We start from the raw sequence: 11740 nt of genomic DNA, 5'->3' as shown, positions 1-11740 counted from the left end.
CTTTTCTAGAAACCCTTCTCTAGAAGACCAAAAGAGCACGTTTTAACATCATTTGCACATTGTGAAGATGGCGGTGTCTAGGCACCCTGTGGCAGACTCCCACCAAACTACAACTAATCTACACCACAATTTATGAACTATCGCAACTTTGCTTCCCTTCCTTTGTTTTATACCACCACTTTTGAAAGGCTCATACAAGGACCCACTCGTGCTTATCCTTATTCACACACTAAATCCCCATTTTCTTGGACCCCATCACTCGTATGCGCGTCCCCGTGTTCCCCCGGCCCTGCGTTACTCATATCCAGAACACGTCTATATAAACCCCATAAACCCTCTGTAGCCCTCGTGCCCTTCACTTTGTAGTTTCTTATAGTACTAAATCACTCTCAGGCCCTTCCTTTTGGATCAAACTAAGAGTAATCAATACAGATTTTGATCTTTTCTGTCTTGCTTTCTCCGCTCATTTTGCAGCTATGAGTGGGACCTCATCAGAACAGTATTCCTCGGTCCACGACCTCACAGTCAAGGTAACCTGTATTTTAATTTTAATTTATTTCTTTGAATTGCATTCTCTGGTATTATTTCTTTGAATTGCTATCTCTGGTACACCCATTTGCATGTGAGATCCTGAATGGACAGTGTTAAATTGAATGTAGGACATTAGGGGTAATGACGTGGATCTCAGCATCTACAGGGGCAAGGTTTTGATCATCGTCAATGTTGCCTCTCAATGGTAATTCTACCTTTTCCTTCGGTTTGAGATCAATGGTTTCATAATGGATATAACTTTTTGTTATTAGAAAGAGAAAAGAAGAATTTTTAGGGCTTGTGGCTCTGTAATTTTGTCAGATCAAGGCTTTTATAAGGTCTAGTTCTAAAATATGGAGGATTATGCAGGACTATTTGTTTTGTTACTGAAGTTGTCCCATTTATAAACTTGACTAACTGGGGACTCTCTGTTCTTTGTCCTGCAGTGGGTTGACTACCTCTAACTATACTGAGCTAAATGAACTGTATGCAAAGTACAAGGATCAAGGTACTATCCCAACATACCTGGTTAACCTGATCAAATAATTCTTAAATTTTTATGGTATGGGAATAGGATCCCTGGGTCAGTTATTTTAGGTCGTTCTGTTTCCATTCCTGTCTTGACACTACATTAGTCTATTACTGATCAGTTTTATGCCCACAATAACATTTTTTATTCCCAGGATTAGAAATACTGGCTTTCCCATGTAATCAGTTTGGTGGACAGGAACCTGGTGATAATGAACAAATTGTAGAAGTAGCCTGCAGTCGTTTTAAAGCAGAGTTTCCCATATTTGACAAGGTTTGCATCTTATTTCTGTTTTTTATACTTTCTCATATTACTTCTTCTTGTTCTGCAATAGGAGGATTCATTTAAACTCAACCAATCCATCTGGTTGATTCTTGATATCCTGGGTGCTAAATTGGCAGCTCTGTAATGTAGGTGGAAGTTAATGGTAGTAGTGCAGCTCCTGTGTACAAGTTCTTGAAGTCGAGCACAGGGGGGATTTCTGGAGAAGACATAAAGTGGAACTTCACTAAATTTTTGGTGGACAAAGATGGAAATGTTGTTGAACGATATGCTCCAACTACGTCTCCATTGAGTATTGAGGTGCCTGGATAAATCCTCCTCCTGATGCAGATTTGCAGATTCAATCGCTCTCTAATTGGTTGCTCTGCAAAAGAACATTAGCATTTAGAGGGTTTTGATTAAAAAGTTTAGGATATTAAAGGAACTCATAGTATAATATAGCAAGAGATACTAATATTTTCCATTTGATGTATGCAGAAAGATGTAAAGAAGTTGTTAGGAATTGCAAAGATGTGAAGGAGTTGTTAGGAATTGCTTGATTCGGTTAAGAAACAGCATATAATGGCATTTAGGTTGGTGAAATAGAAGCAGCAGCAGCAATTCAACGAGAGAGTATTCCATTTGCGGCACAAGATTCAAGGGAGCATTGTGAGGCCGTTTATCAAATACTTATTTTATTGGAGTTGCACAAGATTGAAGGAACATTGTTAGGCCGTTTATCTGTTGGTTAAAGTCCGTTTTTTTATCGGATACACTGTGGTTTATGTATTATTTTTCATGTGCTTCAATTTATATCATGACAATACTTATATTTCAATGTAATTTAATTATCTGAACCATGTTGATATTTTAAGTTAAAGCTTAACTGAATTCATTACTACTTTCGCGTTTAAAGGGAAATTGTAATGTGTAATTTTATAATTTATAAAAATGCATTGGCGTAATTTTATTACTGATAAATTTTTAATATATTATTTTCAATTTTAAAATTGTAATGTGTTATTTTGTAATTTAAAATTTTTAAAATTGTAATATGTTATTTTGTAATTTTAAAATTTATAAAAATGTATTGGGATAATTTTATTATTGAATTTTTTTAATATATTATTTTTAATGTGTTATTTTAGTTGAGTTTTATTGGAAGTTTATATTTATTAGATATTAAAATAAATTTAGGTTTTCAAATCTCTACAACATCACAATTTTAGATGATTTGTTTTTTATCCTTTGAATTTAGTAAATATCATCTATAATCTAGAAAGCACTATTAAGTTGGTCACTTCAAAAGCTACACAAGGAATAAGTTGAATAACAAGAAGATAATAGGAAGTGAATTTACATATCTTTTCATATTGACCATATAAGAAATGAGGTTCAAATCAAAGACCATTGAAATCTTTAACTTGAAGATGTTGGAATAAACGTTACACTCTACCAATATTTTTTTCTACTATTAATAATTGCTTTCTATAACATTAATTATTGTGACTTCATGAAGCCTTAGGAAATACTCCATTCATAAAACCAACAAAATATGGCTAGCATAAAGTATACTTATACAAATTAGAGAAGTATCAATGAATTAGAACTCTAGCACCTACCCCTAGTGCACTTGTGATTCTAGAAGATTGCCACAATCTTGGGATTTCGAAATGATCATCTTACAATTTTAAGTTCATATGCCCTTTTGTTATAGATTCTTAGGCACCCAAAGCCAATAGAAGTTGGAGAAATGAGATTTACATGACCTCTTGGGAAATATTACTAGGTTTAATATTTCACTACAACTCTATCTAATCCAGCGTGTCAATACAATAATAAAACATTTTTCATGTACTCTTTATCTAATGTATAAACAGTAAAATCAACACACAAAATAGAGTAAATCAAACGTATTTATCATACAAACACTAAAATTAATGCATTATATTCAAAACAATGCGATGAATAACTTACCTAAAAACTATGAACTTTATGAATATTGAAATATATACAATACAATGGATTTAATGCACTTGGAATTCCAAGAGACTACCCATCCTTTAGGTTTTGACTTGAAGAGCTCGAAATTCCAATTTCATTGGACCTTATGCTATGAATTCGTAATCACTCAAGCCTAACAAAAGCTAATAAGTGGGACATATATGATCACCTAGTTTGGGTTCTCACAAGTCAAGCCTTTGTAATGGAAGATGTTCAAATCATGTGGCCTTTTACTTCATCATTGCAATCTATTAGCTTGTGATTTGGAGCTCATATGAGCTTCCCCTTTAATTCTTTGTTTGTGATTACAATATAAGACAATATACCTCACAATTAATTTTCTTTACCAAGTATAGTATTTTTCTTATAGTTCTATGGAATCAAAATACTAAGAAAATGTTTTCTTTATCCACTATAAAAACCATTGAAAACAACACATAGAGCATAATATTCACATTTATCTATTATACAAACATTGAAATAAATGTACATACCAAGAGCAATGCATTGAAAATATAGTTAAAAACTATCCATTTTATGAACAATGAAATATATGCAACATAATGAATTCAGTGTAACAATCATCTTATTTGTTGAAAATATAAAAATCAAATTAAATTAAAATTATATATAGATATATATATATATATATATATATATATATATATATATATATATATATATATATATATATATATATATATTCTTCTTGTTTTAAGGTGCTCAAGATCTCAAATCATCTAATTATTATGGATTATTTCACTTTGAACTTCCTTTACTAGGTGCAATGGTTTCGTTACCATTCTATATAATTAATCATTAATTTAGTAAGAAATTTTTTCCTTATAGCATTTTATCCATCATACACTAAAATTGATACGCTTTAATAAGATGAATGCAATGAACAACTTAGTAAAAAATTATTAACTTTAGCAACTATACAAAAATTAATTAAATTTAAATCACAAAGTAATGTAAAATGCACATATTGTTGTAACTCAAAACTCTCTTTTTTTTTATATCTTTTAATCATGTCATTATTTTTTGAATAGTTACAAGTTTCACCTAAACAAGAAAGTCTAAATTAATAAATATCACTCCCTCATTTCTTTCTCTTTTCAGTTATATCATATTAAAAATGTTGGAAAATGAAGTTAACTAAACCCATTGAATATTGTGAATATAACATATTTTTTACTTAATATTTATCATTTGTATATTTTACATCATTTCATATTTAATAAAAAAGATTTATTACATATTTATTGAGTGACTTGATCTAAGGTCTTTTCTTCTCACGTGTAGAGTATCTCTATTGCAAATTTCATTTTGCTCCCGTCATTCTTATACCTGACTCATTTTTAAATTAACATTCTTAATTTCCATTTCCCTCTTAACTTAAGTAGAATAATTTCTATTTCCCTCTTAACTTAAGTAGTTGAATATCTTTATTGCAAATTTCAATTCACTCTCCTCGATTCCATACTTTGGTCGTTTTTTGTTTTTTTACCAACATTCCCAGTTTCTCATCCTAAATTTTCATTGTTAAGCTTAATAGTTTTTATAATAACAATGTCCATATTTTACCATTCAAAATAAATTATTGCCTTGAAGATATACGGGGAACATGGAATCCATTTTTTAAGGGGTAACATGCTCATCTCAAACTCACCTTAGTTCATAATACATATGAATTCATGTAATTACACCGTAAGGCTTTCCGTCTAGGAAGAACTCCACTCATGTGCCACTGTGTATCGTTTTGAGCTGTCCATCCTATGGGTTAGACAATTAAAAGATTTTCAGCCTTTGGATGATCATAGGCGGTGGAAAATGCGCTGGAAATTGGTTGAAAGTTCATTATAGTCGCCTAGCTCAATCACCACAAGAACTAAACTCATCCCCAAGAACTGAACTTTGTTTTGATGTTCGATTTGTTCTCCTATGTCAAAGCCATGCTCGTCCTCTATAAAACTCTGAGCCAACATGTTGACCTCAATCAAACCCAAGAACTGAACTTTGTTTTGATGTCCGATCTACTCTCCTGTGTCAAAGCCATGCCCTCCTTTTGTAAAACTCTAAACCAGCTCGCTAGTTACATGACAACTAAATGCTTCAAGGCTCTTCTCCAGGAGGGCTTGTGGACCAAGGTCCCACAGGAGGAGTTTGATGCTCAATAGAAAAGTGAGGATATTGGTATTTTCAGAGCATTGAAGCAAAATTGAGGGTTTTTATGCTTCTAAATTTTTTTGTTTTTTTCCTTCTATTTCAAAATCAGGATTGGTTTTCTTTTGAATTAATGAAATCTTGGTAATTGTAGCTAGGTAAACACAACAATAGAGTTAGGGTTCGTTTCTTGTGTATACGAATGGTGTTTGAGTAGTGACCATATTAAAAATGCAATAAATTTTAGTCATGTTTATTATAATTTTTGGGCGATGACATTTCCAGCCTCGCCTCCGTTGTTTTGACAGACATGGCGTCAGCTACAGTGTGTGCTTTGCTGTGATACACACTAAACACATTAGAAATGTATATTGCAGGAGATTGGCACATATGCCAGCTGGAGTGAAGGTGGCCACTGGATAGTTAAATGTCATCTGCATTAGTCAAGCAAGAAGAATACCTACTTATAATAACACAAGAGAGGTGGGATTGCATTTGATTGGGTTTGTTTCCTCTGTGACTCGTTTGGCAATGTAGCCCACTGCTGGAGTAAGCGTGTTTCGTTCTATTGATTTATTAATTCAAAGTGAAATTTGAATTATTGGAAGTTTGACAACGAATTATGTAAATATGAGTAATAATTGTATTAGTTACTACTAGTTAGTTTTATACCGAAACAACAGTTATGTAACGGAGGAGGCTTGTATAAAACTAGTGAATGCCCGAGAAATGTAATCATGGAGAATCATTGTTGATTGAATAGAGATTCCAATCCCTTGCCCCGTGGATGTTTCCTTGACACCTTGTCAAGGTTTTACCACGTAAATCCTGTGTTGTTATTTGTGTGTTTGAATTCAGTTTTCCAGTTAGTTATGAATCTTTCTTGGTCAATGTATAACTGAATGTTTATTTTCTTTCCTCATTACCCCTATTCAAATAACAATTGGTATCAGAGCGAGTTATTTTGAGTTCGATTGGTGAAGAAAAAAGGGGGGCAACCTCCGTTGGATCAGAGCGTGAGTTTTTTTTTTTATCTGCGTTGACTATGTGAGGAGGATCCATGTGCGTGAGGAGGCCATATCCGTGAGAAGAGAGGAGGACTGTGCCTGAGTGTTGCGTGTTAAAAAAAATAGACTGGAGCCATCTCTACGTGAGGAGAGGAGGACTCTGTTTTCTGCGTGGCGTGAAGGCTCCAGTGTGGTATGGTGAGCGTGGCGTTGTTGCCAAACCCTGTATTCTCTGCATGAAGAGGCAGCGTGATCTCTGCTTTGCGTGCTGGAGCAGAAAGGAGGCGTGTGTGGGCTTCGTTGTGTGAATGAAAGCCACCAGCGTGCGTGTAGAACCCTCTGACCTGCGTGGACCAGAGCCTGTGTGACCAATTTGGAGCTGTTACCTGGCTTAGAACGTGCTGGAACTGCGTGGACCAGTTGCTGGTTTGAAAAATGTTGAGGGGGCTGTGTTGAGCACGGGCTGCGTTGCTAGAACCCATCGATGAAGAACCTACATTCTGCGTGCTGGCTACGTGGAAGAACCATCGAACCAGAGCAGAGCCTGCATGCTGCCAGAGCTTGATCAGCAGATATGGATCCGGGTATTTTTAATGCTTGAGAGGATTTTTTTTCCTGAAACTTTATAGAAATTTAAAAAAAAATAAAGGGGTGGATTTATTCAAATTTTGGAGGAAAGAACTTCAAGAAAATCAAATCAGAAATTATGTTGAAAACAAATAAAAGGAGTTGATTTATTGAAATTTGGAGAAAAAAAAATTCAAGAAAATCTTTTTTTGTTTTCACAAAAACAAAGGGTTTGAAATGAAAGGAAGGGTTTGCAAATAATTTGCTGAAGGATTTTTTGGGGAATTATTTTCTTTACACAAAAGTTTTTTTTGAAGAAAAATATAAATCTTAGTTGAAAGACTGAAGGTTGAAACCCTAGAAAAATGGCCAAGATGTCGAATGCAAAATTCGAGGTGGAGAAATTCATCGCAAAGAGAAATTGTGCTCTTTGGAAACTGAAGGTTAGGGATCTGCTTGTGCAACAAGGGTTGCACAAGGCACTGGATGGGGCAACTAAGAAACCTACAGACATGACTGATTCAGACTGGGAGGACTTGGATGCCCAAGCTCTCAGTACCATCAGGTTATGCCTAGCGGATGAGGTTCTCTTCAACATTGTTGAAGAGAGTACAGCTTCAGGATTGTGGGAAAAACTGGAAAAACTCTATATGACAAAGTCATTAACCAATAGAATTTATCTGAAAAGACAGTTGTACAGTCTCTGAATGAAAGAAGGTTCAAAATTTGCAGAAAATTTCAATGTTTTTAATACACTTATATGTCAATTAACAGATATAGAAGTTAAAATTCAAGTAGAAGATAAAGCCATAACCTTGCTGTGTTCTCTGCACGAATCATGGGATCACTTTGTAACTTCAATGAGCTTGAGCACTGTTGATTCTTTGAAGTTTGAATCAGTCGTGGGAGCTCTCTTGTTTGAAGAAGTACAAAGGAAATTCAGTACTGAAACAGCTACATCAGAAGCCATGGTAGCTAGAGGACGCTCAAAGGAAAGAGGAGAAAAACCAAGGGGGTCTTCCAGATCTAAATCGAAGAGAAAGAAGTGTAAGGCAAAATGTTGGCACTATAATAAAATTGGACACTCGAAGAAAGACTGTTGGAAACGAAAAGAATCTGATAACCCGAAGAAGGAAGTGAATCAGGTTGATTTAGGAATGATAGACGAAGTTTTATCTGCTGAAGAATTATGTATGATAGATGAAAGTTCACCTGAATGTAATGTTTCTCAGGGTTTAGAAATTTGGCTGTTAGACTCTGGTGCTTCTCATCACATGTGTCCACACAGAAATTGGTTTACTTCGTATGAAAATGTAAATGGCAGTTCTGTGTTTATGGGTAATAATGTGTCATGTCAGACTGTTGGGATGGGGAATATCAGGATTAAGATGTATGATAACACAATTAGAACATTAACCAGTGTTAGACATGTACGTGATTTGAAGAAAAATTTGATTTCTTTGGGAATGTTGGATTCAGATGGTTATAAGTTTATAGGTCAGGATGGCATCTTGAAAGTCTCTAAAGGAGCCCTAGTGGTTATGAAAGCAGAAAAGGTCGGAAATCTTTACAGGTTAAAAGGAAGTACTCAGGTCAGTAAAGCAGTGGTTGCGTCAGAAAAGGAAGAAGCAAGTACTCGTCTATGGCATCAACGATTAGGTTAGATTTTTGTAAACATTGTGTGTATGGAAAACAGTGTAAACAGAGATTTAAAGTTGGAAATCATAATAGTAAAGATGTTTTAGACTCTATTCATTCTGATCTGTGGGGACCATCCGCTGTTGTATCATATGGAGGTGCTCTATATTTTTTAATGTTTATTGATGATTTTTCCCGTAAAGTTTGGGTCTTTATGCTAAAAAAGAAAGTTGATGAATTCAATGTCTTTAAACAATTTAAAGCAGTGGTAGAGAAAATAACAGGCAAATCTATTCCCATATTCGAACAACAATTGGTATCAGAGCGAGTTAGTTTGAGTTTGAGTGGTGAAGAAAAAAAGGGGGGCAACCTGCATTGGATCTGAGCGAGTTTTTTTTTCTCTGTTTGACTGCGTGAGGAGGAGCCATCTGCGTGAGGAATCCATCTCTGCGAGAAGAGAGGAGGACTGCGCTTGAGTGCTACGTGTTAAAAAATAGCCTGAATCCATCTGTGCGTGAGGAGAGGAGGACTCTGTTTTCTGCATGGTGTGAAGGCTCCAGTGTGGTGCGGTGAGCGTGGAGCTGTTGCCAAATCCTGTATTCTCTGCGTGAAGAAGCAGCGTGATCTCTGCTCTGCGTGCTAGAGAAGAAAGGAGGCGTGTGTGGGATTTGCTGCATGAATGAAAGCCACCAGACTATGTGTAGAACCACGTGACCTGCGTGGACCAGAGCCTGTGTGACCAATTTGGAGCTATTGTCTAGTTTAGAAAGTGGTGGTGAAAGAACGTGCTCGAACTGCGTGGACCAGTCACTGGTTTGAAAAACATTGAGGGGGCTGCGTTGCTGGAACCCATCAAGGAAGCACCTGCATTCTACATGCTGCCTGAGTGGAAGAGCCATCGAACTAGAGCAAAGCTTGCATGCTGCCAGAGCCTGATCAGTAGATATGGATCCGAGTATTTTTAATGCTTGAGAGAATTTTTTTTTTCCACAAAATTTTCATAAATTTAAAAAAAAAATAAAGGGGTGGATTTATTCAAATTTTGGAGGAAAGAACTTCAGGAAAATCAAATCAGAAATTTTGTTGAAAACAAATAGAAGGAGTTGATTTATTCAAATTTGGAGAAATTTTTTTTTCAAGAAAACCCTTTTTTGTTTTCACAAAAACAATGGGTTTGAAATGAAAGGAAGGATTTGCAAATAATTTGCTGAAGGGTTTTTTGGGGAATTATTTTCCTTACACAAGTTATTTTCTGAAGAAAAATATAAGCCCTAGTTGAAAGACTGAAGATTGAAACCTAGAAAAATGGCCAAGATGTTGAATGCAAAATTCAAGGTGGAGAAATTCACCGGAAAGAGAAATTTTGCTCTTTGGAAATTGAAGGTTAGGGATCTGCTTGTGCAGCAAGGGTTGCACAAGGCACTGGATGGGGCAACTAAGAAACCTACAACCATGACTGATTCAGACTAGGAGGACTTGGATGCCCAAGCTCTCAGTACGATCAGGTTATGCCGCGCGGATGAGGTTCTCTTCAACATTGTTGAAGAGAGTACAGCTTTCGGATTGTGGGAAAAACTGGAAAAACTCTATATGACAAAGTCATTAACCAATAGAAATTATCTGAAAAGACAGTTGTACAGTATTCGAATGAAAGAAGGTTCAAAATTTGCAGAACATTTCATATGTTTTTAATACACTTATATGTCAATTAACAGATATGGAAGTTAAAATTCAGGAATAAGATAAAGCCATAACTTTGTTGTGTTCTCTGCCCGAATCATGGGATCACTTCGTAACTTCAATCAGCTTGAGCACTGATGATTCTTTGAAGTTTGAATCAGTCGTGGGAGCTCTCTTGTTTGAAGAAGTACGAAGGAAATTCAGTACTGAAACAGCTGCATCAGAAGCCATGGTAGCTAGAGGATGCTCAAAGGAAAGAGGAGAAAAACCAAGGGGGTCTTCCAAATCTAAATTGAAGAGAAAGGAGTGTAAGGCAAAATGTTGGCACTACAATAAAATTGGACACTCGAAGAAAGACTGTTGGAAACGAAAAGAATCTGATAACCCGAAGAAGGAAGCGAATCAGGTTGATTTAGGTATGATAGATGAAGTTTTATCTGCTGAAGAATTATGTATGATAGATGAAATTTCACCTGAATGTAATGTTTCTCAGGGTTTAGAAAGCTGGCTGTTAGACTCTGGTGCTTCTCATCACATGTGTCCACACAGAAATTGGTTTACTTCGTTTGAAAATGTAAATGGTAGTTCTGTGTCTATGGGTAATAATGTGTCATGTCAGACTGTTGGGATGGGGAATATCAGGATTAAGATGTATGATAACACAATTAGAACATTAACTATTGTTAGACATGTACATGATTTGAAGAAAAATTTGGTTTCTTTGGGAGTGTTGGATTCAGATGGTTATAAGTTTATAGGTCAGGATGGCATCTTGAAAGTCTTTAAAGGAGCCCTAGTGATTATGAAAGCAGAGAAGGTCAGAAATCTTTATAGGTTAAAAGGAAGTACTCAGGTCAGTGAAGCAGCAATTGCGTCAGAAAAGGAAGAAGCAGGTACTCGTCTATGGCATTAGTGATTAGGTCATATGAGCGAGAAAGGTCTTCAGATACTGATGAAACATAAATCTCTTCCCTTCTATAAATATTGTGTGTATGGAAAACAATGTAAACAAAGATTTAAAGTTGGAAATCATAATAGTAAAGATATTTTTGATATATTCATTCTAATTTGTGGGGACCATCCCCTGTTGTATCATATGGTGGTGCTCTATATTTTTTTAACATTTATTGATGATTTCTCCCGTAAAGTTTGGGTCTTTATGGTAAAAAAGAAAGCTGATGTATTCAATGTCTTTAAGTAATTTAAAACAATGGTAGAGAAAAGAATAGGAAAATCTATTAAATGTTTAAGAACTGACAATGGTGGTGAGTTCACTTCAATTGAATTTGAACAATACTGTAAGGATGAGGGAATTATTAGACCCAGAATTGTTGTTTATACTCCTCAGAAAATTCGT

At 35.3% G+C, this 11740-nt stretch overlaps 1 protein-coding gene across 1 annotated transcript; it reads left to right on the top strand.

Annotated features, from left to right (window-relative positions):
- The first annotated feature begins 206 nt into the window (after positions 1-206).
- Positions 207-2242, top strand: LOC149148191 (putative phospholipid hydroperoxide glutathione peroxidase). Its single transcript, XM_089445070.1, has 6 exons — positions 207-530; positions 660-736; positions 978-1039; positions 1215-1333; positions 1475-1642; positions 1820-2242. The coding sequence occupies exons 1-6, from the start codon at positions 477-479 to the stop codon at positions 1856-1858; spliced, it is 519 nt and encodes a 172-aa protein (XP_089301196.1). The 5' UTR covers positions 207-476; the 3' UTR covers positions 1859-2242.
- The last annotated feature ends 9498 nt before the right edge of the window (positions 2243-11740 follow it).

The sequence above is a fragment of the Pinus tabuliformis genome, chromosome 9, assembly GCF_031772625.1.
Source record: "Pinus tabuliformis cultivar Carrire ecotype Pingquan chromosome 9, CPIR1, whole genome shotgun sequence".
NCBI classification, from domain to species: Eukaryota; Viridiplantae; Streptophyta; class Pinopsida; order Pinales; family Pinaceae; genus Pinus; species Pinus tabuliformis.
This window is presented reverse-complemented; position numbering and strand designations above follow the sequence as displayed.